The sequence below is a fragment of the Symphalangus syndactylus genome, chromosome 11 (genome assembly GCF_028878055.3).
Source record: "Symphalangus syndactylus isolate Jambi chromosome 11, NHGRI_mSymSyn1-v2.1_pri, whole genome shotgun sequence".
NCBI lineage: Eukaryota > Metazoa > Chordata > Mammalia > Primates > Hylobatidae > Symphalangus > Symphalangus syndactylus.
The window spans coordinates 68,272,144-68,298,136 of record NC_072433.2 but is presented as its reverse complement, the minus strand read 5'-3'; the positions used below and the strand labels follow the sequence as shown (position 1 = coordinate 68,298,136).

At 38.6% G+C, this 25,993-nt stretch overlaps 1 protein-coding gene and 1 pseudogene across 3 annotated transcripts in view; one reads left to right on the top strand and one right to left on the bottom strand.

Moving 5' to 3' along the window:
* Positions 1-25,993, bottom strand: part of MSH3 (mutS homolog 3) — a 235,127-nt gene that overhangs the window by 141,278 nt on the left and 67,856 nt on the right. For all 3 annotated transcript variants that reach the window (XM_063612172.1, XM_055298178.2, XM_063612173.1), the window contains exons 9-12: positions 24,364-24,476; positions 20,969-21,083; positions 9,215-9,299; positions 6,451-6,560 (exon numbers count right to left, since the gene is read on the bottom strand). In XM_063612172.1, coding sequence (XP_063468242.1) covers positions 6,451-6,560; positions 9,215-9,299; positions 20,969-21,083; positions 24,364-24,476 — 423 coding nt within the window. The remainder of the gene's footprint in view (positions 1-6,450; positions 6,561-9,214; positions 9,300-20,968; positions 21,084-24,363; positions 24,477-25,993) is intronic.
* Positions 4,245-4,974, top strand: LOC129492854 (S-phase kinase-associated protein 1-like; annotated as a pseudogene).

Below are 25,993 nucleotides of genomic sequence, written 5' to 3'. Positions count from 1 at the left end.
ACAGATAATGTAAGACCCCTCATACATATTAAGTAAACACAGGTAAGAATCATGATAAACCCTATATGCTATCAATAAGTGATATAAGTTACATAATTTAGATTAGGAGGTCAAATAAAACCTCTCTGAAGATATTAATACAACGTTTTAAGCTGAGACCTCAAGTATAAGCAGTTAACCCTGTAAAGATTAAAGAGAAACAGAAGAATATTCTACATAGAGAGACCACAAAGTACAAAGACTAACAAGTGCAAAGACTTGAGAAAAGCTTTGGGATGCTCAGGAACCAAACTATAGACAACAAAAGCAAAAACAGACGAATGGGATTGCATCAAACTAAAAGTCTCCTGCACAGCAAAGGAAACAATGAACAGAGTAAACAGACAACCCAGAGACTAGGAAAAAATATCTGCAAATCAAACACTGGATAAGGGGCTAATACACCAAATATACAGGGAACTCAAACTACTCAATAACAAGAAAACAAATAACCCTATTTAAAAATGGGCAAAAGATCTGAATAGACAATTTTCAAAAGATATACAAATGGCCAATGGATAAATGAAACAATGCTCAACATCTCTAATCAGAGAAATGTAAATTAAAACCACAATATATCACCTCACTCCTTTCAGATTAGTTATTATTAAAAAAGATGAAAGATAACAAGTATAGGTAAAGATGTGTAGAAAAGGGAACCCTTGTCCACTGTTGGTGGTATTATAAATCAGTACAGTCACTTTGTAAAACAGTATGGAAGGTCCTCAAAAAACTAAAAATAGAATTACCATATGATCCAGCAATTCCATTTCTGGGTATATATCCAAAGGAATTGAAATCAGTATGTTGAAGAAATATCTGTACTCCCTATGTTCACTGCCACATTATTCACAATTGTCAAGATATGGAATCAACCAAAGTGTCCACCAATAGATGAACAGATTTTTTAAATGTGATACACACACACACACACACACATACACATACACATACACACTCTGCTATTCAGCCTTAAGAAAAAAAAGCAGGAAATTCTGTCATTTGACAGTATGGATGAACCTAGAGGACATAATGCAAAGTGAAATAAGCCAGGCACAGACAGAGAAATACCATATGATCTCACTTATATGTAAAATCAAATAAAGTCAAACTCATAGAAGTAGAGATCAGATTGGTGGTTATCAGAGGCTAGGGGAGAGGGTAGATGGGGAAAAGAGAGATGCTGGTCAACTGGTGCAAAGTTTTGTTTAGACGAGAACAAGTTCTGGTGATCTATTGCATAGTATGGTGACTATAGTTAATGCACTGTATATGTGTCAAAATAGCTAAAAGAGGATTTTAAATGTTCTCACCAAAAGAAATAATAAATGTTTGAGGTGACAGATATATTAATTAGCCTGATTTGATCATTCTATAATGTATATATGTAATGAAATATCACATTGTACCCCATAAATACTGTGATGGTTAATACTGAAGGTCAACTTGATTGGGTGGAAGGATGCAAAGTATTGTTCCTGGGTGTATCTGTGAGGGTATTGCCAAAGGAGATTAACATTTAGTCAGTGGACTAGGAGAGGCAGACTCACACTCAATCTGGGTGGGCACCATCTAATCAGCTGCCAGTGTGGCTAGGATAAAAGCAGGCAGAGAAACGTGGAAGGACTAGACTGGCTGAGTCTTGTGGCCTCCATCTTTCTCCTGTGCTGGATGCTTCCTCCCCTTGAACATCAGAATCTCAGTTCTTCAACTTTTGGACTCTTGGACCTTCACCAGTGGTTTGCCAGGGGCTCTCTGCCCTTTGGCAACAAACTGAAAGCTGCACTGCTGGCTTCCCTACTTTTGAGGTTTTGAGATTCAGACTGGCTTCCTTGCCCCTCAGCTTGCAGACAGCCTATGGTGGGACTTCACCTTGTGATCATGTAAGTCAATACTCCTTATATACATCTATCCTATTAGTCCTTTCCCTCTACAGAACCCTGACTAATACAAATATATACAATTATTTGTCAATTAAAGATAAAACTTTACAAATTTTTTAATTAAAAAATGTAAAGTACGGGTAGAAGAAAGAGGTACTTATGAAAGAAACTAAATTTCTTTTTATTTTTAAAATATATAGTATGCTACTGAAAGTGGAATACCTCTAAGATAAACAAATCTGCCTTGGAAACTAATTATTTTGCTTAACTCACCATTTTAGAGACTCATCCCATATATCCCACCAATGAGTCCGGAACACAGACGCATCTCACGGTTTTCTTTTTTTCTCTTCTACCAATATTTACAAGGAGAATTTGCATTATCAGGCTTTTTGACAAAACCAATGACATACATACGGGTGTGTGTGTGTGCATGTGTATGTGTGTGTGTAAATAAAAGATTGACAAGACTATATCAACTGAAAGAAGTCCAAAGACAGAACCTCAAAAAAAATGAATTCAATATAATCTAATTTTAAAAGGCCTTAAGAATAATGGCATGCCAATGTGACATTCATTTATTTTAAAAAAAAAACTACATTGAAGAATCTTCTTGCCTAAAATTAGCAGAACTGATAAAAACTATAGGTGAGAACACATAAGAAAAAATAACCTATTTATAAAAGCTAATGTGTTATCAGTACAGTCAAATCCAGCCTCAATAATCTAAGCGAACTCTTTGAATCAGTCAGTAAGTATAAAGTAAAAACCATTTTTACTTTCTAAAAGTCACTAGTAAAATTTTGCACCAAAGAGACCATTTTATAGAATAAAAAGTGACGGGAGTGGAAAGTCTTCTGAAACTTGAATGCCTGATCCTAGACTTATGAACTACGTGTTTGCCCTTAAGAGCTAGAACAAGATAAAAATACAAAGAGGAGCTTAAAGGATTTAGGAGAATTCATGGATGACTGACAAACAACGGGATCTTGCAGAACCTGGGGAGATATGCATTATTTTGCTGAATCCCCTCTCATCCATTATTTGTTCTACGATCTCACTGTAGAAAACCAGACCCTAAACTAACCTTTGGCAGTCAACGTCAGAGACAGAATATTTGTCTGGATGAGCCACCGATGTGATCAGCAAGGCACTTATGTCAGTATAAATAACAACACCATCATGCCTCACTTAATGATGGGGATACACTCTGGAAAATGCATCGTTAGGCAATTTTGTCATTCTATGGACATTACAGAGCATATAGTTACATAAAATTAGATAGTACAGCCCACAGCACACCTAGGCCATGTGGTACAGTATACTGCTCCTAGGCCAAAACCTGGACAGCATGTTACTCTACTAAATACTGTAGGCTACTGTAACACACTGGTAAGTATTTGTGTGTCTAAACATTTCTAAACATAGAAAACACCTCTGTATATGCAATCCCCCAAGGACCAAAATGTTGTCATGTGGTACATGACTAATTATATAGCTGAGCCACTGACTAATCAGCAGATTCTCTCCAGGTATTTGTTTGGAATATGTTGCAAGTGCCATTAAAATTAAACTGGAATTCTTTTTAAATCGATTTTAATAGATTAGGAGGATAAAAGTTTAAAAACCATGACCTAAAATAAAAGGGCAAAGAAAAGTTTCGTGTGTTTGTTTTTGGCTAACATCAGTGTTAGGTCAGTGAAAAGTTCATACTTGAAAACATCAGTGTTGAATGCCTGGCATATTTTCTCTCTGCCTTTCTGGGAAGGTAGGATCCCCAGAGATACATGATTTGGCGCCTAACAACAGACAACATGGTCTACTAGATTTATCTCAGATTAATCCTAGGTACACAAAAAAAGAAATTTAACATTGGAAATAAAAAATTTTAATTGACATGGAAAAGTCTGCTAGTGAGTCTGTTTCTGCTGTAACAAGTAAGCAAAAACACAGTCAGAATTGTAGTAGATGTTTAGGCAGCCTTTCCAGCAGCCACAATGCTGCATCCCTTACACTGTTGTCCACAGAAAGCCATCTTGTCTGCGTCTGCTCTACAAGGTCTGCTTATTTCATTAGAACGCTGAACTAAAGGAGATAGTTCCATTTTCAGGACTTCTTCTTTACCTCATCAGTTTCCCATGTCTTAAGGTCTTTATGGCTAAGAAAAGAAATCGGAGTGATCCACTAAATCTGAAAAGATTTGGTAATCATCATCATCCAAACCATGTCTTGAGTGTCCTTGTCCTCTGCTTTCCTCTTCTTTGTTGATGTCGCCCTGCTCTCATGAGCCTCTGGCCAGTGGTCTCCTTAAGCTCAAACACCATGCCGTCAATTAACGTGCTGAGTTCTGATGGGGAGATATTCAATGTGGAAACTGCCAAACAATCTGTGACTATCAAGACCATGTTGGAAGATTTGAGAACGGATGGAGATAATGACCCAGCTCCTCTACCAAAGTTAATGCAGCGATATTTTTAAAAGGTCATTTGGTGGTGTACCCACCACAAAAATGGCCCTCCTCCTCCCGAGGATGATGCGAACAAAGAAAACGAACAGAGGAGATCCCTCCTTAGGACCAACAATTCCTGAAAGTCGATCAAGGAATACTTTTTCTACTTCTTCTGCCTGCAAACTACTTAGACATCAAAGGTTTGCTTGAGGTTACATGCAAGATTGTTGCCAATACGATCAAGGAGAAAAGTCCTGAGAAGATTCGCAAGACTTCCAATACCAAAAATGACTTTACTGAAGAAGAGGAAACCCAGGTACGCGAAGAGAACCAGCGGTGTGAACAGAAGTGAAATGTCCTTGACGCCGTCACACTGTAAGGACTGTTCCAAATACTAGCTGCCCTGCTCTGTTTATAATTGTTCATATCAGACAAAGAGCAGAGAAATGCAGCAGCAAATCAATCGTTATGAGCAGAATATTGTCCTCAGTGAATGTGTGGTGTGAATACAGATTCCAAACCTATGGCTGAGTTTCTCTTAGTATGATCAAGTTTCTTTTTTCTTTGCTCTGAATAAAACTGTACTGTGGGTTCTCTATAGAAGGCGGCATTTTGGGCTTTCCCTCTTTTTTGTAAAGTGATGTCTGCCTAGATTATTGTCCAGTTAACTTTAGTGACCTTTTAAAGTTGGCATTGTAAAAAAAACAAATTGCAAAAGAAAAAGAAGAAAACAACAGCAAAACCCGTAACAGTGTCTTCAAGCCTATCACCAACATTAACATCTGCAATCTTTTATCGAAAATAGTGACTATTTATTAATCACAGAGTAACACGGGGCTAATAACAGCATCTGCTTAGTGAGGCTGCTGTGCAGTTTAAAAGAGACAATGCTCATAAAGCTCCTAGCATACTATGTGGTGTAAGATAGAGAGCTTGATCAAAATTTTATTCCTTACAGCAACGCTGTGATGAGGTGTTCCACCATGTCAAAGGTGAGAACACTGAGGATTAGTGGGAGTGACTCACTCAGTTGACAGAGCCAACACATAGCAGTTCTCTTCACCATCATGCCATATTCACTCTGGTCTAGCCAGAGGTATAACTATGCAGGATAATGGCTTGTTCCTGCTAAGGTCTCTGGAGTCAATGCTGGTTTTAAATCTTATATTTATCTCTACCAGATATGAAACACTGAGCAAGTTAGTGAAGCTCTCTGAATCTGATTCCTCATTTCAAGGACCTATCTCAGAAGGTGATTTTGAGTATTAAACACCAGTAAATAGAAAGTGTGCAATAAATAACAGTTTTCATTCAATAAACATTAACTGGGCTTCTACTAAGTGCCAGGCACTGTTCTAGGTCAAAATCTCCAAATTTATCTGCATATCAGAATCATCTGGGTAAAATTTAAATCTCAACTCCCTGGTCATGCTGGAAACCAATTAAATCACAATTTATGGGGGTTGGACACAGGCATGAGTATTTTGTGAGGCATCCCAGGTGATTCCGATGTGCAGACAACCTTGGAAATCACTGTATGTTAGGCACTGGATTCAAGTATCTTCCCTTAGGGAGCTCCAACTTTACTCACTCTACTCTTCTAAGCATTTCACACCTAACCCCTCTTTTGGACTCCTTGCTATTACTGCTGTAGCTCAGGTCCTCGGCACCTCTCCATGAACTTGCTAACTTGACCCCACTACTACTACCACTTAGTCCCCTCCTGCACACAAGCCCAGCTCTGATGATATCAGCCCCATGCTCAGAATCACTGAATGAACTCCCTCTTGCTATCAACTCCTCAGTCTAGCCTTCAAAGCCCTCCACAAAAGGCATCTCTCCTCACTATCCTGGGACAACGCCCTATGTCTGCCAATCTGCCAAGCAGACTCATTCATGAGAATGAGGAAAAAAATCCTTGTAATATTAGAGAGCCAGTCTATTGCTCAGTTATAAAATAAAATGTTCTCCAATTTAAAACTGTGTTCTTAAAAACAATGGTAACCTTGGTTTTAAAATGCCTTTAATTTCACAATTTTATAATTTCAGATTAAACACCCCAAAAAGAATTCCTTTTACCTTAATTTAAGGAGTGGCTGGGTCACCCACTTCTTTAACTTCCGTCTCCCAAATGAAGTTTTAGTGTGGTCTAAAACCCACAGCAAACTTCCTTTGGTTTTCATATCAGTCTAAGAAAGACCAGAAAACAAGTTTTATTAACTAGACAATTATTTGTGACAAATTGTTATTTCATATACCCTGATTCTAAATGTCACATATACCTAGCACAATGTGGCTCATAACAGGTGTTCATTTAATGTTTGACAGATGAATACATACATACAGAATGAAGTACTGACATTTTACACAGAAAAGGGATCATTTATAGTTTTTGGTTACCTAAGAATAAATTATTCAGAAGATTCTTTTGAAATGTACGCTTATCTAAGCATCTTTAAAATATAATTGCATACTTTCCTGCCTTGGGAAATACAACATGGTGAAGATGACTTAATTTTCCTTTGGTATTCCACAGTTACCATTTTATAAACCAATGCTCTCATGACAACACTGAACAAGGTGCTGGAGACAGATATGAACCTGCACTGCACTCTAGGTATTTACCCAGGAAGGATTTTATTTTAGTTTGTTTTACTAAATCCCTAGAAAAGTTTGCTTTTGCCACTTAAAATTTGGGTCCTTAAAAAAAAAATCACAATTAACTAGACATAATTAATTTCACCAAGGTTTCACAGTAGTATTACAAAGCCCACTGAGACATTTAAATCTTGAGACCTAAAACAGCTGTTTCCACTTGAGTTGGGTTTTTTTAATCCTTTCTTTTTTTCTTTCTCCTCTGTAAGTAGCTACTTCCAGAGTACCTCCTATGTGCTGAACATAGCAAGGACATGGTCCCACCCTCAGGGTGCATATAGACAAGTTGGAAAAAGACTCATAATTAGGATACAATGCCACCTGCCAGGAATCAACTAGAAAAGGTGTGACATAAGCTCTCAGGCCTCAGGAGTTCAACGGAGAGAGCACAGAGAAGGTACAAGGTCACAAAGGTTCTTCTGAGGATGGCTGGACAGGCTAAGGAGGGCAGTTCAGATCAGCAGCAGCACTGCTCCTGAGACCAGAGCTTGACTGGCCTGACTGGGGTAAAGGGTCCCGTGAGGAGGCCAATTTCCTGACACCCCTGGAGAAGCAGGCTCAGACAAGAGAGGAGGGAGAGACACGTGTCCTATTATATCCTTGTTCTTGCTGACACCCAACTCCTACCCTGCACCTCTTTCCACTGCTCCTTGGAAAGGTGGGTGGGGGGTGTGGGGGTGAAGTTGAGGGACAAAGACAAGCAGAAGATGTTAATTCTCAGCTTCTGCTTCTAAAATGGTGCAAGGCCCAATAAAGGAAGGAATTTTGAAGGGTATTTTGATTCTAGATGATTTCTGCCTTAGGAATTTGATTTCAGAACTGACTCTGTTGTGGTAGGATTTGAACAGGGAAGATGCAACAGAAGCAAGGAACGCTTACAATGCCAGGGGTGGCAGCAGGCTGACTATCGGCACTCCTTCAGCCGAGAAATGTCTCTTTATTCCTACTACTTATTTCCTATCATGGAGATGGCTACAGAATTGATGAGAGAGACCGGCAAGACAGATCCTCAGCTTTTGGATGATGACAAGATAAAAATGTTACTGAACAAAAATACATCTGAATTCAGCATACTAGGACAGACTGGAACAGGAAGAAATTGAGAGAAACTAGTTAATAATATGCAGATTCAGGAGTCAGGAGAATAAATTCAGTGTTTAATTTGCGATAGTAATAAATATTTCTGAAGAGTTTTAACTCCTTTGACTCAGATGGTTCAGATGATTCTCCACTACTTAATCAAATGGCGTTGGGTTGCTTTTTATCTCTATTACTTTGTTAGGATAACATTAATTTTATAATGTAATGTCTCATCTTCCCAAGTGATAATTTAATAAATGAAAGTAGTAAGTTTAATCTCCCCGTTATCTTCCTAATTCATCAACAAAGGACAAATAAACAATGAAAGTTTGTGAACTGAGGCCCGGTGCGTTGGCTCACGCCTGTAATCCTAGGATTTTGGGAGGCCGAGGCAAGTGGATCAACTGAGGTCAAGAGTTCGAGACCAGCCTGGCCAACATGGCAAAATCCTGTCTCTACTAAAAATACAAAAATTAGCCAGGTGTGGTGGTGGGTGCCTGTAATCCCAGCTACTAGGGAGGCTGAGGCAGGAGAACCACTTGAACCCAAGAGGTAGAGGTTGCAGTGAGCCAATATCACGTCACTTCATTCAACCGAGCCTGGGCAACAGAGCGAGACTCTGTCTCAAAGAAGAAAAAAAAAAAAGAAAGTTTGCAAACTGAAATGTTATGCATCTTACAGTCAAACTGAATATCCCAGAAACCTGTTTTATAACCTGAATAATGAAATAAGACTGCAAACATTTCAACAAAAAGTTAAAGGTATATAGAAAAATATAACCAAGTAGACAAAAAAAAACCCACTTCATATTAATTTTCAGTGACGATGCCTTTCCAAAAAACTACCTGATACAGAAATGATGTTACAGAAACTGTCAGGATAAGCATGCCCCTCAGTCATTAAAAAGGACAGCTCCATCATTCCCCCCAAAAAACCCAGAAGTATTATGTACAGTTCATTCTCCAAAAAGTGCTACAGTTATCAATTAATAGTGCAGTCAGCTAAAGACACTATATTTTCACCTGCATCTCTAAAAACAGACTGCTGCCTTACTCAGAAGTTTTTTCCAAAACCATTTATAATCAACTAGCCCTTATATTTGCCTGACCTGATTCTGCAGGATTTCCAGATTCCTTAATGTTGTTCCATTAATTGTCATAAATTCCATTTTACTTGATAGCTGTTTAAAATTCCTGTAAAAGAATCAAATATAATTAGCTTAGATGTAAGTGCATAAAGAAATAAAAAAACTAATTCAGGAACTAGAAACATTCTGGCTACATTATGGCAAAAATTAGCATTCTCGTAGGAAATAAAAAAAAAGGAGCAAAATGAAAATTCATCAGGCTGTTGTATTCCATTAATGCTCGTGCTGTTAAGTAGATTGATGCAAGACAAAGATAGTCACTCTAACAAAAAAAACAAGAACAGGAAAGGGAAGTAATGGTAACAACATTTTGTTTTGGTTTTGCTCTAGGAATAGAACCAAACATGGTCTTTTATCATTAGCCAAGCACAGTGGTCACAGCTTCATGAAAAGCTGTGCAATCAGCTAGAAAAATATGTCAAGATACTTAAAACTGTCCTCCTTATTCTTTAGCATGAGATCATCTTGATAAATACTTTTAATCAAGATTCTAGGCCAGGCGCAGTGGCTCACACCTGTAATCCCAGCACTTTGGGAGGCTGAGGCAGGCGGATCACCTGAGGTGAGGAGTTCGAAACCAGCCTGGCCAACATGGCAAAACCTCGTCTCTACTAAAAAATATAAAAATTAGCCAGGCATGGTGGCACGGACCTGTAGTCCCAGCTACTCGGGAGGCTGAGGCACAAGAATCGCTTGAACCGGGGAGGCAGAGATTGCAGTGAGCTGAGATCATGCCACTGCACTCCAACCTGGGCAACAGAGTGAGACTACATCTTGGCCAAAAAAAAAAAAAAAAAGATTCTAACATATGCAACAACTGTTATTTACTCTGTAATTAACAACACACATGCAGCCGGGCACAGTGGCTCACGCCTGTAATCCCAGCACTTTGGGAGGCCAAGGCAGGTGGACGACGAGGTCAAGAGATGGAGGCCATCCTGGCCAACCAACATGATGAAACCCCGTCTCTACCAAAAATACAAAAATTAGCTGGGCGTAGTGGCGCACACCTGTAGTCCCAGCAACTCGGGAGGCTGAGGGAGGAGAATTGCTTGAACCCGGGAGGTGGAGGTTGCAGTGAGCCGAGATTGTGCCACTGCACTCCAGCCCAGGTGACAGAGTGTGACTCCGTCTCCAAAAAAAAAAAAAAAAAAAAAAAGAAAAGAAAAAAACCACACATTACCATGGCCGCATTTAGTGGGTACAAAACACTGTTATTTCCTTAAACTCAGTTAAAGCATTCACACTCTCCTTATTGTCCCAGTATCTATCCAAAACAAAATTAGAAGTTCAATAAATTTCAAAAAGATTTGAGAATGAGCTACAGCATGACTAATAAATGTATGTACAATTCCAATTCGTGTTAAGAACTACTAATCAATGCAGTACTAATGCAGTAATTCAATTTCCCTTATCAGCCAGTCCTTAAATGTTTCTGTCAACAGCCCTTACAGGCTTGAGAGCTTATTTTTAAAGGCAAGGAAAATAACAGCAGGTCACTAAATTATTTAACAAAAGAAAGGCATAAGTGTTTGTGCTATAAACCTACTGCCCTTCTCATAGCTGTAATGAAATTTAGGTAACATCCAGTTTCCCGAGTTAAGAAAACAAGCCCTCACCCAGAACTTTACAGAACCTAAAATCAGAGCCCGAAAAACCAGTACCCAAAAAGAGACTCCTTCACTTCTAGATGACTCCTTTGACTAAGGCCCCAAAGCCCTGGAAAAGAGAAATACTTTACCTCAAATTAGGAACGTTGCCTAGTAACTCAATGCTGTCCTTTGGTAGTGTAATGTATCTGTGACAGGTTTGATCTAGCTTCCAAAGAATGATAATCTGTTAATGATTTTCAGAGGGAAGCAACTCCAAAACTGAAGGATAGCAAGTGTTCAGCCCTTTCTCTCCCTCTGGTAGCAGTTAACTTAATTTGTCTTGAATTACAGCAATTTATGTTGTGCCTCTACCCTCCTTAACAGATCTAAGCGCCCTGAAGGCAATCATTTTGTACCACCTGTAGGGCTTAGTGGACAGTAGAGGCTCTACAAATATCTGCCATCTTCCTATGGGAAAACCAGGTTGGGTTTATATTTTTCCCTTTGAATCACAAAGCTCCAGAAATGTCTGTGAAATAGCCAGACAGTTATAAAATGTAAAACATTATTTACAGGAAGAAACAATTAGGCAGTGATTGGCTATGTAGCTGACAAGAGCTCACATGAATTCATGGTCAAAGATCTAAGTTGGAAGTTTGGCTGATAGCCTGGGCTCTGAGTTGGTATCTAACCAGTTACCCATATGTTTAGATATTAGTCCTTACTTCCGCTGTTCTGACAATTAGGTTTAACAAAGCCCATCCTAGGGGTGATTAGTTAACATGTTAGTGCCCTAATCAGACATCGACCCTAGAAGGGCGCTTAGCTGCCATCGTTGTTTATTTGGGTTATAACAGAATACCTCAGAATGGGCAGTTTGTAAACAGAAGTTTATTGCTCAGAGTTCTGGAGGCTGTCAAGTCCCAGATCAAGGTGCCAGCAGATTTGGTGTCTGGTGAGGGCTCAGTCCCCACAGATGGCACCTTCTGTGTGTCTTCACATGGAGGAGGGACAGTTCCTTTAAGTCTTTTCTATTAATATAAGGGCATTAATCCCATTTACAAACAATCTGCCCTCATAACCTAATCATTTAGTAAAAGGCCCCTTCTTAATACCTCCACAGTAGTGATTAGGTTTCAACATGTGAATTTTGAAGGACACAAACATCCAGGCCATAACAGTTGGCATGAGACTAATCAAGAAACCACAAACTAGCAGCCTCTCCTAAAAGCATCTCAGCTCACTGCCTTTATCTTCTGTCAACAACAGATGTGTAAGACATAATTTTTCACTGTGGTATGGAAGTTTGTAGGCTGTCCAGAAATACTGCCCAGTTGCCTCCTCCCTCACATGAACAGGGTATAATAATCCTATAAATCCAACAGCCCATACCCTAAGGGATGGTGTTTCAGGCTTAGGATTCTGAAAGCATCCCCTGTTCTACCAATTATCTCAGGGTTTGTTCCCTGACTCCAACTAAAAGTGAACTGTCCCTATTATAATGTTGCATATGCCTTAAGTGAACCACTGAAACAAGGTACTGTCAGAATACCAAAAAGACAGAATTGGAATTTCATAGAGCTAGAGAAGAGTTTACATGACTGTTCTTGTGCCTGCTAGCTAAAAAGTATCTAAATGAGTGGCAGAATTCAGTTGGAATTAACCCACTACCTGGTATACAGGCGGTGGGGTAGAAGGCTTACAGCCTTCATCTACATATAATTACCAAATATCTGCAATATCAAAAAGAAACCAGTAACTGTGAACAACCAAGTTGGTTTTTAAGTTAGCTCACAACCCCAGACCTTTAGAGAGCAAAGGTATAGGTTATTTTAATTAATGGTATTAACGTAAGTATTAATGTGTTGTGTCTGTGGTTTTTTATTTGGTTGGTTATGGGTGTTTTTGTCTTTTCTTTTTGCTGTGTGTGTTTTTGTTTTTTCTTTTTGTCCTTACTAAACAAGTAATCTAAATTTCAAATCAGATGCAGTAAGAGTTTTTTTTAAATTGATATCTACATTGATTTTAATAAAAGATCAACCACTGGGCAATCTTAAATCAGACTGATTCCCATCTAGAATAATTATCAAGCAACTACAAGAAGGACTAACCATGCTTCTGGAGTTCCCATATATTTCATAAGTATTTATAAGTATAAATTTATACGTATTCTGGAGTTGGAGTCTTCCTTCCCAATAGAAATGAAATTTCCTTCTGTTAGCACCTATTTCCACTAGAATTCTATATATTTTTGAACTAAGGGTTATATCTACCAGCATCCTAAGGTATCCAATAGTATCTGATCACTGACCTGAAACACTCAAGCAATTCTAAATTATTTATCCTTGTGGAAGAAGACAAATTCTATGTGCTTTGAAATGAAACTTACCAACAACGTCTGGCTAGAATTCATGCTGTGTGAACCTGCATAGAAATCTTATATATAACATGGGAAAATAGTTTTATCAATATTTCAGACACCAAAAATACAATAGATGCTTTTTTTCCCTCAGTAGTGGGAGGGAAACATCTTTGCCAAAAGCTGGACAGAGAAATCAACTCCATATTCCTCTAACCCTACTTAAAAAAAAAGACTTAGACAAAGGCAATAAGGGTACAGAACTTATTTAAATATCATTTTAAAATGGAAACAATGACAAAAACTACCATATAACACATGAAATCTATTGCTGAAAATATTTCTGTGTGTACAGCTTTCAGAGTTCATAAATTCACCATTTGTCTAACTTTTTGGCAGTTAATTTGACTTATAAAATATAAACTGTATTATATTACAAAACTTCAGGGTTGTAGATTCACTTATAATTGATTTGTAATTAAACAACATGACTAACTTTGCATTCCTAAATCCTGCCAATAAGCCCATTAGAAAGGCAAATAATGAGAAAGGTGTATGTTGAGCCCACAAGACCACTGCCAGGTTCAATGATTCATGGTATATACACAGGACTCGACATAGAATAATACTAACAGCTATGATTTACTACAGTGAAAGAATGCAAAGCAAAATCAGGCAAAGGAAAAGGTGCCTGAGGCAAAGTCCAGGGGGAACCGGGCATCTAAGAATCCTCTCCAGGCGGAGTCACAAAGGATGCACTTAAATTTCCCCAGCAATGAATTGTAACAACACGTGTGAAATGCTGTCCACCAGGGAACTCATTAGAGACTCAGCACCCATGGTTTCTATGCTGGGCTGGTCCCATAGGCACCATCTCCCTACCATGTACCAAAATTCCAGCTCCAAGAAAGTAGGTGATCAGCATAAACCACACTGTCTGCACAAACAGTTAAGGCACAGTGAGCCACTCTCATCAGGAAATGGTGAAAACTCTCCCAAAATTCAAGGTCCCAGACTCCAGTCAATGGCGAAGCTTGCAGGAAGGGCTTTCTAAGGAAAGCTTTGTGATCAGGCCTGCTATGTTAATTTTTTGCACATCCCTCTTTTTAAATTCTACTCTAAAACTATATGTATTACATTTATTTGCTATTATGTTCTTTCAAGTTTATGCTTCAGTCCTAAATTGATCTTCTTCTTTATACTTCTTTCTTAAATCCAATCACCTCATTTCCAATCTTTCATACTTCTTATTGATGTTCTTTCACATCTAGTATCATTTTCTTAGTGTCTTTTAGCTCATTTTAAAACAGTAGTTTTTTTTTTGAGAGGGGGTAGGCGGGGGACGGACTCTCGCTCAGTCACCCAGGCTGGAGTGCAACGGCGCGATCTCAGCTCACTGCAACCTCCGCCTTTCGGTTTCAAGCAATTCTCCCACCTCAGCCTCCTGAGTAGCTAGGATTACAGGCACTTGCCATCATGCCCAGCTAATTTTTTGTATTTTTGGAGAGATGGAATTTCACCATGTTGGCCAGGCTAGTCTTGAACTCCTGACCTCAGCTGATCTGCCAGCCTCAGCCTCCCAAAGTGCTGGGATTACAGGCGTGAGCCACTGCGCCCAGCCAGATCGTCATTTTTATTTCATCTGTGAGCATGATTTTCTGGTACGTATACATTATCTGTAATGACATCCTACTCCTTATTCTCTTTTTTCTCATAATAATTTTGTAAGAAATTTGAATTTGGTTCTTTTCCCATTGCTAATTTTTAAGTGAAGATTAATTTTCCTGAAGTTTTAGAACATGGGCAATGCTTAGGACAGTTTTTCTAACTTCATACGTCTTGCTCTCTGTTCTTTTTTTTTGTTTGTTTTGTTTTGCTTTGTTTTTTGGAGATGGAGTCTCGCTCTGTCACCCAGGCTGGAGTGCAGTGGTATGATGTCGGCTCACTGCAACCTCCACCTCCTGGGTTCAAGCAATTCTCCTGCCTCAGCCTCCAGAGTGAGTGGCTGGGACTATAGGCGCCTGCCACCAATGTGGCTAATTTTTTTTGTATTTTAGTAGAGATAGGGTTTCACCGTGTTGCCCAGGCTGGTCTCAGACTCCTGATCTCAGGCAATCCAAAGTCCCTGACCTCCCAAAGCGCTGGAATTACAGGCGTGAGCCACCGTGCTCAACTTTATTTTTTTTTTTATTTTTTTTTTTGAGATGAAGTCTCACTCTGTCACCGAGGCTGGAGTGCAGTGGCATGATCTTGGCTCACTGGAACCTCCGCCTCCCAGGCTCATGCCATTCTCCTGCCTCAGCCTCCCAAGTAGCTAGGATTACAGGCAACTGCCACCATGCCCAGCTAATTTTTGTATTTTTAGTAGAGACGGGGTTTTGCCATGTTGGCAAGGCTGGTCTCGAACTCCTGACCTCAGGTGATCAGCCCACCTCACCCTCCCAAAGTGCTGAGATTACAGGCATGAGCCACCACACCCGGCTGGCAATCATGTTTTAAACTTCATAGAATGTTTTTCTCCAGCCTCCCTCTTCTGTTCTTTCTGTGCAGTGTTCAATTGTGCCACCTGACCTCTGCTTTCATTCATAAAAAATAACTGCATGAGAAATGTCCTCCAACCATAAACAATAAGAAAACTGGACAAAACACATGAGGAGGAAAACTTCTCAGGTACTGGACAACACTTGGCACAGAACTGTGATCCCTGAGAGAGGAAAAACAAATGAGGTAAACAACATGACTGCCTCTTTGATGGGCGCAGGGAAACTAGAATTTGTGAGACAGAATGCCAGATAACAGAGCTGCACATAGAGCTCCAGAGATCTGCTGAAGGGTCACCTCAACTCTTGGCCAAGTACCAGTCCTCAAAGGCGTTTAGGGACCTCTGTGGGACCAGGGAAATAACTACCAGAAATTAGTAGTGAACAGTGACCAGAGTTCACAAAGGGCTTGGAACACTCTCCAACCGGAGTAGAAATACCTCAAAATACATGAGGCATTGGGTATAAGCCTCAGAAGGATATTGCCTTAAGAATGGAATTAAAATAGACAGAGACAAAGATTTTTCAATCTCAGCACTACTGACATTTAAAAGATAAGTGTGTGTGTGTCTATCAACTTTATTGATATAATTCACACACTATGCAATTCACCCACTTGGAGTGTGCAATTAAGTGGTATTTAGTATATTAAAATTGGCCAACCATCACCACCATGTAATTCTAGATATTATCACTCCAAAAAGAAACTCTATACTCATTAACAATCACTCTCCATTCCCCCCAACAACGCAAGAGCCCTAGGCAACCACTAATCTACTTTCTCTCTATGGATTTGCCTATTCTGGACATTTCATATAAATGGAATCAGACAAAACGAGACTTTTTGTGACTGATGTCTTTCAACTACCATAGTATTTTCAAGGTTCATCATGTTGCAACATGTATCTGTACTTCATTCCTTTTTATGGTTGAAAAATCTTCTATTGTATGCATATAACACATTTTAGGTATCCATTCTTCAGTTAATGGACACTAGAGTTGTTTCTAGTTTTTGGCTATTATGACTAATGCTCTTATGAACATTTGTAAAAGTTTTCATGTGGACATCATATTTTCTTTGTCTTAAGTAACATCTAGTGGAATTGCTGGATCACATAGTAAATGTCATGAGGTACTACCAGACTGTTTTCCAAAATGGCTGTACCATTTTATAGTCCTACTGGCAATGTATGAGGATTTCAACTTGTCTGCACCCCAGCCAACACCTTTTTTTTTTCCTAGTTATAGCCATCCTAGTGGGTATGAAGTGTTATCTAACTGTGGCATTGATTTGAATTTACCTGATGCTTAATGCTGTTGAGCATATTTTCATGTGCTTCTTGGCTGTTTGCATACATTCTTTGGAGAAAAACCTACACGGATCATTTGTCCATTTTCTGAGTTATCTTTTTACCACTGACTTGTAAGAGTTTTTTAATATATATATTCTAGATACAAGTCCCTTACTGGATATATGATTTACAAAAATTCTTCTATTCAGTGGATTGTCTTTTCATTTTCTTGATGGTGTTCTTTGAAGAATAAAAGCTTTTATTTTGATGAAGTCCAATGTATCTATTTTTGCTTTTCTCACTTGTGCTTTTGATGTCATAGTTAAGAAATCATTGCTTCATTCAAGGTTACAAAGATTTACACGTATGTTTTCTTCTAAGAGTATAACAGTGTTAACTCATATCAGGTCTTTGGTCCATTTTATCTTCCAAACTTAAAAATGACATGAAGTAAGGGTCCAACTTCATTCTCTTGCACAGACAGTTATCTTGGCACCATTTGTTTGAAAAAAATCTATTCTTTCTCCACTGAATTGTCTTAACACCCCTGTCAGTAATCAAATGACCATAAGTTTATTTCTAGACTCTCAATTCTATCACATTGATCATATGTCTGTGCTTATGCTAATTCCACACTGTCTTTTTTTAATCCCACCCTCCACACTGTCTTGATTACTCACTTCGTAGTAAGTTTTGAAACAGAGATATGAATCCTATGAATTTTAGGATCAGCTTGTCAATTTCTCCAAGGAAGCCAGCTGGGATTTGATACAAATTGCATTGAACTTAGAGACTGATCTGAGGAATACTGCATCTTAACAACAACAGACAGGTTTAACATCGGTGAGGTTTTCATAAATGTCCTTTGTCAGGTCAAGAAAGTTCCACGTTAGTTGTAATTTTTTGAGCCTTTTTATCATGAAGGGATGTTGAATCTTATGCAGAGTTTTTCCTGTCTATTGAGACTATCATGTAGTTTTTGATAAGGTAGATTACACTGATTGGTTTCCAGATTTTTAAACCAAGCCGGTATGCCTGAAATAAATCCAATAGTCATGGAGTACAATCGTTTTTATATTCCTGATTCCATGTACTTATATTTCATTGAGGATTTTTGTGTCTATAATCAAAAGATACTGGTCTGCAGTTTCTTCTCTTGTAATATCTTTGTTTGGTCTTGGAGTGTCGAAATTTGGGGCCAAATAACATGTTTTTTAGGGAAATATCCTGTGCATTTTAGGATGTTTAGCAGCATCCCTGGCTGCTAGCCATTAGATGTCATTAGAGTAGCTTATATATTAAGCTATTTCTTTCACTAGTAAGTAAAGGTAATCACCACACAGAATGAAGAATTCCTTCCTTCTTTCATTAATCCTATATTAATACTATATATAATAATATATAATAAAAGCCTATTAGGTGCTGGGCTTATGCTGGATGCTGGGAATATATACAAAGCAGAGCACTTTACGTCTTTTGGCTTTGGCTCCATGGAAGTACCCAACAGGTAGATTAGACCATACACTAAGTCACTAGCAGAGCCAGTTTCCTGACCATCCTCCACCACCAATTACAAGATGCAAAAAGTTCAGCTTCACTCAATTTATCAAGAGGTTAATCTTCAGGTAATTTGAAAAGAAGCTATTTTAATTTCAGTATATATAGACATCTTGTTTTATTGTTTGGTGTTATTCTTATTTCAAATTAAATATGAGGAAGACAGGCTGGATGTGGTGGCTCATGCCTGTAATCCCAGCACTTTGGGAGGCCAAGGCGGGCAGATCACTTGAGGCCAGGAGTTTAAGACCAGCCTGGCCAACATAGTGAAACCCTGTCTTTACTAAAAATACAAAAAATTAGCTGGGTGTGGTAGCGTGCACCTGTAATCCCAGCTACTTGGGAGGTGGAGGCAGGAGAATTGCTTGAACCCGGGAGGCGGAAGTTGCAGTGAGCTGAGATCGCACCACTGTACTCCAGCCTGGGCAACAGAGCAAGACTCCATCTAAAAAAAAAAAAGAAAAAAGAAAAAAATATATATGAGGAGGACACATCTTTCCAGGTCCAAATTCATTTGCTTCTAAACACATCAGGGCCTGATTTCTAAGTTAGTTTCCTTATTCCAACACTAATACTTCTTTGCTTGGTGATACAGGAACAGAAACACAAGTCTTAATGGGCAAGCTATTTATCACTAATTGCACCTCACTTACAGGGTCCCTATCATGAACAAGTCAAACTGGTAGGTAGCTTGTCACCCCTTTTTTTACAAAGCCCCTACACAACCAACCATATAGACTGATCTCTTTAATAAGTTTATTTTTGGAGCTTAAAGTAGAATCCAATGAGGGTATAATGCCGGGCTGACGCTTTTAAAAATAAAAACATTTTGGCCACACTAAAAAATGTATAGATTAATACAATACCCACGCTAAGAAATGAAACATCAGTTAGAACTCCACTATGCCACGTCCATCCTCAACCTTTACTATTTTCCCTTCTTCCCCCTGAAAGAAACCCTGCTTCTGAATTTTCTATCACTCCCCTGCATGTGTTCACTTATTCTCTAACTACATATATATTCTTAAGCAGTATGGAGTATGATTTCACATGTTTCTAACTTCATATAATGGTATGTACTATGTGGCCTTCATCAACTTTATTTTTGGCTTAATATACAATTCATGAAATTTTAAGTATTGGTCATATATTAATAGCTCTAGTTCATCCATTTTCACTGCTGTATAACATTACATTGCATGAATATAGCACAAGGATCCCTGATGGGCATTTAGATTGCTTTTAAATAGGATAAAGTTGCTTCCAGAGAAATGATACGCTGTTCTAGTACCACACGGGAGAACACACATCAAAGACATTACAAAAAGAACCCCAAGGAACCTGCCTTTCTTCAACTGTCTCCAGCAACCTTGAACCAGCACCACCTCTTTGTCTCCCAGTTAATTTATATTCTGTCATTTTGCTGAGATAACACCTATCTCCCCTCCCACTTGTGCAGAATGGGACAGAGCTGATGCATCCTGGATCAATATAATGGAGGGTGATTCTTGACAGACCCAAAGACAAGGGGCTGGTGAAGGCGGAATATAAAAAGACAAGGAAAGTATCCTACTACTTTTTTCTATTCCAATGGTTATTAAACTAGTATTTTCCTAGAATGTTAATTGTGAGCTTTTAAATTTCCAAAATCCACAGTTAATCACTCTTGTAAAAAGCTGTGTTAGCAGCTGGCCCTTTTATCTCTAACTTCATGGCCTATGAAATAAGAACTGAAACCAAGAATAAGAAAGGTGGTAAAATTTTATGAATGCTTTTTAATACTATTTCTGGGTCCAGTTAGTATAAAGCACAGTTTTGTAGTCAAAACTATAATATATCAAATAGCTATCATGAATACAATTTATTTGACAGAATTATATATATATACGTGTGTATATATATATATAGATTTTTTTTTTTTTTTTTTGAGACGGAGTCTCGCTGTCACCCAGGCTGGAGTGCAGTGGTGCAATCTTGGCTGACTGCAGGCTCCGCCCCCCGGGGTTCACGCCATTCTCCTGCCTCAGCCTCCCGAGTAGCTGGGACTACAGGTGCCCACCACCACACCTGGCTAATTTTTTGTATTTTTAGTAGAGACGGGGTTTCACCATGTTAGCCAGGATGGTCTCGATCTCCTGACCTCGTGATCCGCCCACCTCAGCCTCCCAAAGTGCTGGGATTACAGGCATGAGACACCGTGCCCAGCCAATATATTTTTAATATTCTTCAGCAACAATACAAAACAGCTCATCCTTGCACCCTAGTATTCTATCAATAGCAGGCAAGCTTCTCTAAGTATAGTACTACCAAATTCAATTTAAGAAATGTTCATAATATAAGCTCCCCCTTTTTTTAATTTTGGAGGAATCACTTACTCAGGTTTGGAGAGCATCTTTTCCAAGTTGAATTCTTTGAGGTATTTTATGATGGCAGCCAAAGAGCAAATCACAGGCTTCTCTAAGTTAACAATGCCAGAAATAATTTGAGAACCTAGAAAACAGAATATATTAACTTGTTATAAAAAATTTTTTTAATTAATCAAATTTAAAAATGTAATAAACAGAATCATTAACTTGTTAGCATTATTAAACACAAATTTTAATTAAAACTTAATGGTTATCAAAATAATAATTTGGACAATATCTCCTAAAATTGACCTTTGGAAAAATGTAAATCATTACTAACACCCAGGACATGGAAAAAAAGGGCATCTTTCTGATGGTGGAATGAACCTTTTTTGAAGAACAGGGTATTTTTTCAAAATGTAAAATGCCCATCTCCTTTGTCTAGAAATACTCCAAACTGCATGTCAAGGATGTGTGTACGAGGAGGTGACTTGAAAAATCTTTTGGAGTATTAAAAAAAACTAGAGGCCACCTAAATAAACATTAACAGCGTAGTACTTAAATAAAGTTTGGTAAATCCTGGTTATTACGTACCAACTAAATGGAATGACTTCAAGTTATCTGAACTGATATGGAAGGCCATCTATAACATGTTGCTAAGTGAAGGAAAAAAGTTGTCTGATCAATTTCATGTCTCACTACAAGCACTGCAACAGCTTTCCATCTGGTCTCACTGCTTCATCCTTGCACCCTACAGGGTATTCTTAACAGAGCAGCCAGAGGAATTCTTTTTAAAATGTGTATCAGATCATGAGACTATTTTGCTCAAAAGTCCTCCAACATCCCCCAACTCATTAAGAGTAGAGGCCAAAGTCCTTACAGTGACCCTATACTGCCTGCCGTCTCCTCTTTATTTCTGAGCTCACCTCCTAATGTTCTCCCCATCAGTTACTCTGTTCCAGCACACAGACTACTTGCTATTCCTTAAACATGCCAAGTACCCTCCCACCTTAAGATATTTTGTACTTACTGTTGTCTCTGCTTGAAATACTGTTCCTTCATATGTCTATGTGGCTCTTTCCCTTAACTCCTTCAGTCTCTATTCAAATCTTCGTTCAAGTGCTGTTTCTCAGTCAGGCCTTCCTTTACCATCCTATTTAAAAGTTCAACCCGCTCCCCTGCCTTATTTTTTTCATAGCACTTATCACCTTCTAACACACTAGTTTACTTTATTGTACATCTCTCACCATTAGAATGTAAACTCCAAAAGAGCAGGAATTTTTGTCTGTTTTATTCTTTATTGTATGCCCAATGCCTGGCATATAATAGGCATTCAAAAAATTAGCTCAACGAATAAATCCCAGTTATGTTAAACAAATACAGAGAACTATATGTGTATGTTTATGTGTATATGTGTGGAGTTTTACAAAAGGATATATGCCAAATTGTTAATGATAACCCCTCTGACATATAAGCTGCAAGGGCAGAGGACAAGTTTGAGGGCAGGCACTTTACTTTTTTCTTTATATACGACTACACTGTTTGACTTTCTTGCAATAAGCATTAATAACTTTTAGAAGTAAAAAAATATATATTACAAGATGTTCTCTACAAATTAGTAAAATATCTTATTAATTTTAACTATAGGTGTTTATAAAACCAGAGTGTAAATGAAGTGCTAACAACACCTTTCCGTTCCACTGAGAATTTGATTTTAACTTTCTAGCTTTCTTCCCCAGAAAACATGATAAAGATGGTGTATCAATGTGTTAGAAGTAGCACTGCCTGTGGTAAAAATGACCAAATATCAGTAAATTATACCTGGACTGAGAAGAATTATAAATACCTGACTACAGAGTTTTGGCCTTCCCTTAGTGCATTGACTTTTGTAAGCTGGTGTGTCTTTTGTAGGGACTGCAGCAAGAAATACAGGCTCCTCAAGGGCATGGAGCTTCTAAGCCAGGGTGGCGCTTATGCTCACTTGATGTGAGTCTCCTTCCTTCATACACTCTCCTGGGCACTGCCGCAGACTGCTGTGAGGACTATCCCACTAAGAGCAACACATGCTCTGCTTGCAAGGTGTGTTTTCTGGCCCATATCTTTTAAGTAAATCTGGTACCACGGATGGGTCATGGTAGTCTTGGGATTTAATCAGGTCTTTATTTGAACATAAGATGATCTCTTGGTAATACTGAACACTGGTGTTAGAAGTGGGAATACACTTGGCTGGGCGCAGTGGCTCATGCCTGTAATCCCAGCAACTTTGGCAGGCTGAGGTGGGAGGATCGTTTGAGCCCAGGAGTTCAACACCAGCCTAAGCAACGTGGCAAAACCCCACCTCTACAAAAAAAATACAAAAATTAGCTGGGTGTGGTGGTGCACGCCTGTAGTCTCAGCTACTTGGGAGGCTGAGGTGGGAGGACTGCTTGAGTCCAAGAGGCAGAGGTTGCAGTGGGCTAAGATTGGGCCACTGTACTCCAGCCTGGGTGACAGAGTGAGACCTTATAGAAAAAAATAAAAAGAAGTGGGATACACGCTCAGACACTTTATTTGACTAAGGCATTATGAAATTAAAAGAGACATGCTAACAAGACACTGATGCCTAGATGCAAGGAAATGCTAACCAGACACTGATGCTTAAATAGAGCAGTGACGGGAGCTGATGATGAACGCTCTCTAGCATGTGACAGAGATAAATTTCCTCCATATGGAGTCTGATGAAGATTAGAGTGAAGCCAAGTTTATGCCAAGAGGGAAAATGTCTATTCACCTCATCATCCACAAAATGGACCCTAACATAAGCTGGACTGGTAGGAATGTGAGGTACAAATGAAAGTAAGCATTAATACCTGATTGTGGATGTGTGAATTAGACAAATAATGATTACCTAAAATATTTCGACCCTGTCACTAACATTCTGGTGTTTTAATTTTGGCAACCAACCTTTCAAAATGCTAGTCTTCATCAGAATATTTATCATCCAAACAGTCTATAAAATACAAAGATACTAATGAGCCATCTTTAAAGATAAGCAAAAAGGAAAGATGGTCAAAAACTCCTTCCACTCTGATGAGTATGTCAAAACCATCAAGTTACTAGCTGGTCACAATTTCAAAAGAGGCTGTAATGGTTCTTTTTGTTTTTTAAGAGACAGGGTCTCGCTTTGTTGCCCGGGCTGGACTGCAATGGCATGATAATAGCTTATTGCTGCCTTGAACCCTCAGGTGATCCTCCCCTGCCTCAGCCTCACCAGTAGCTGGGACTGCAGTGCAATAGTGTTTCTGATGAGCACAACAACAGTGAGCTCTTCTTCTCCCACATATTTATAGTAACTACCTAGTCATCATTAAATTGAGAATCATACTCATACCTTTATCCAAATTTCAAATCAGTTCAACTTGAGGACATACAGGGAAAATATTTACCTTTGATGTCAACTGTATCTTTTGCATAAAACTCTGTAACTGCCTGGAAAGCATGGCTGTATTCAAAATAAATGTTATCCATTCTTTCGACTCGAATTCTGTCATCCTGCACACTGAAAGAAAAAAGGAAAATTTCAAAGATAACTTATCCATTATCATGAAATGCTGGCTATTTAGGTCTTGGCCACAAGAAGAAAAAAAAGATAAAGATTTATTCCTTATTCTTTCCCAAGTTGAACAAAGAGAGAGAAAGAAAGAGCCAAAGTTTCTCTGCCAAAATCCTCTATTTCATAAAATATTAAAATGAGTACTTTTTTTTTTTATGTTTTTTTTTTTTTTTTTTTTTTTGAGATGGAGTCTCACTCTGTTGCCCAGGCTGGAGTGTAGTGGCAGCAATCTCAGCTTACTGCAAGCTCCGCCTGCCGGGTTCACACCATTCTCCTGCCTCAGCCTCCCGAGTAGCTGAAACTACAGGTGCCCGCCACCACACCCAGCTAATTTTTTGTATTTTTAGTAGAGGGGGTTTCACCGTGTTAGCCAGGGTGGTCTCGATCTCCTGACCTTGTGATCCATCCACCTCGGCCTCCCAAAGTGCTGGGATTACAGGTGTGAGCCACCACGCCTGGCCAAATACTTTTTATTAACTGCTATTTTATATCACCTAGCACATTGTGAGTACTTTATATCTATCATTATTTAAAAAGAAAAACTCATTGAAATTAGGGTCCATTATGTTACTAAATATGAAGGGAGAAAAACTGAAAAGCATCATTTTGACTTGATTACGTTATTTGTTTAAATAATCTAGCAACAGAATACAGCACTGAGTAACTCTTTCTTTGAGGGACTTTCTGCTAAATCTGTTTCTATCACAGTCTCCAGTGAAATATAGTAAATTAGGTTAACTCTCACTCTTTAAAGTGATTCTACAGTCCTTCTAAAAATATGTATAAAAATTTGCCTAAGTACATAAACAAATCATAGCATGCATGCTGGGTAGTGCATTTTCTTTTTCTGTTTCTTGACTCCCTATTCTGTCCTCCTTCTCTTCTTTCTTTATCACCTCACTCCCAATGACTATTATCTCTCATGTTAACAGCCTAGAATGAATCTTTCTATACTTTTCCATGTTCATATTTTGGTCATACACAAGCATATATAATATATGCTCATTATATATTATATTACTACATTATAAAACTAAGATGATTTTATAAACATATTTCTGTGTCTTGTTCTCTTCACTTAATAATTCTTGAAAGTCCCTCCATAAAAATGACCTAGCTACAACTCCTTCTTTTTAATGGCTGAAAAATATTTCATAGTATATAGATGCCACAATTTCTTCAACTATTTCTTTGTTGTTTGATATTCATTTGGTATTGTTTTGTCACATGTTGCTTTAAAACATCTTTAATTAAAAATAAAAAACTTTAGTTACAGTTGTAGCCTGCACATATCCCTCCCTAATCACATCCCTCTACGATTTCCAGAAGGAAATGCTGGCCGGGCACGGTGGCTCAACACCTGTAATCCCAGCACTTTGGGAGGCCGAGGCAGGAGGACTGCTTGAGCTCAGGAGTTTAAGACCAGCCTGGGCAACATGGGTCTCTCTACAAAAAATACAAAA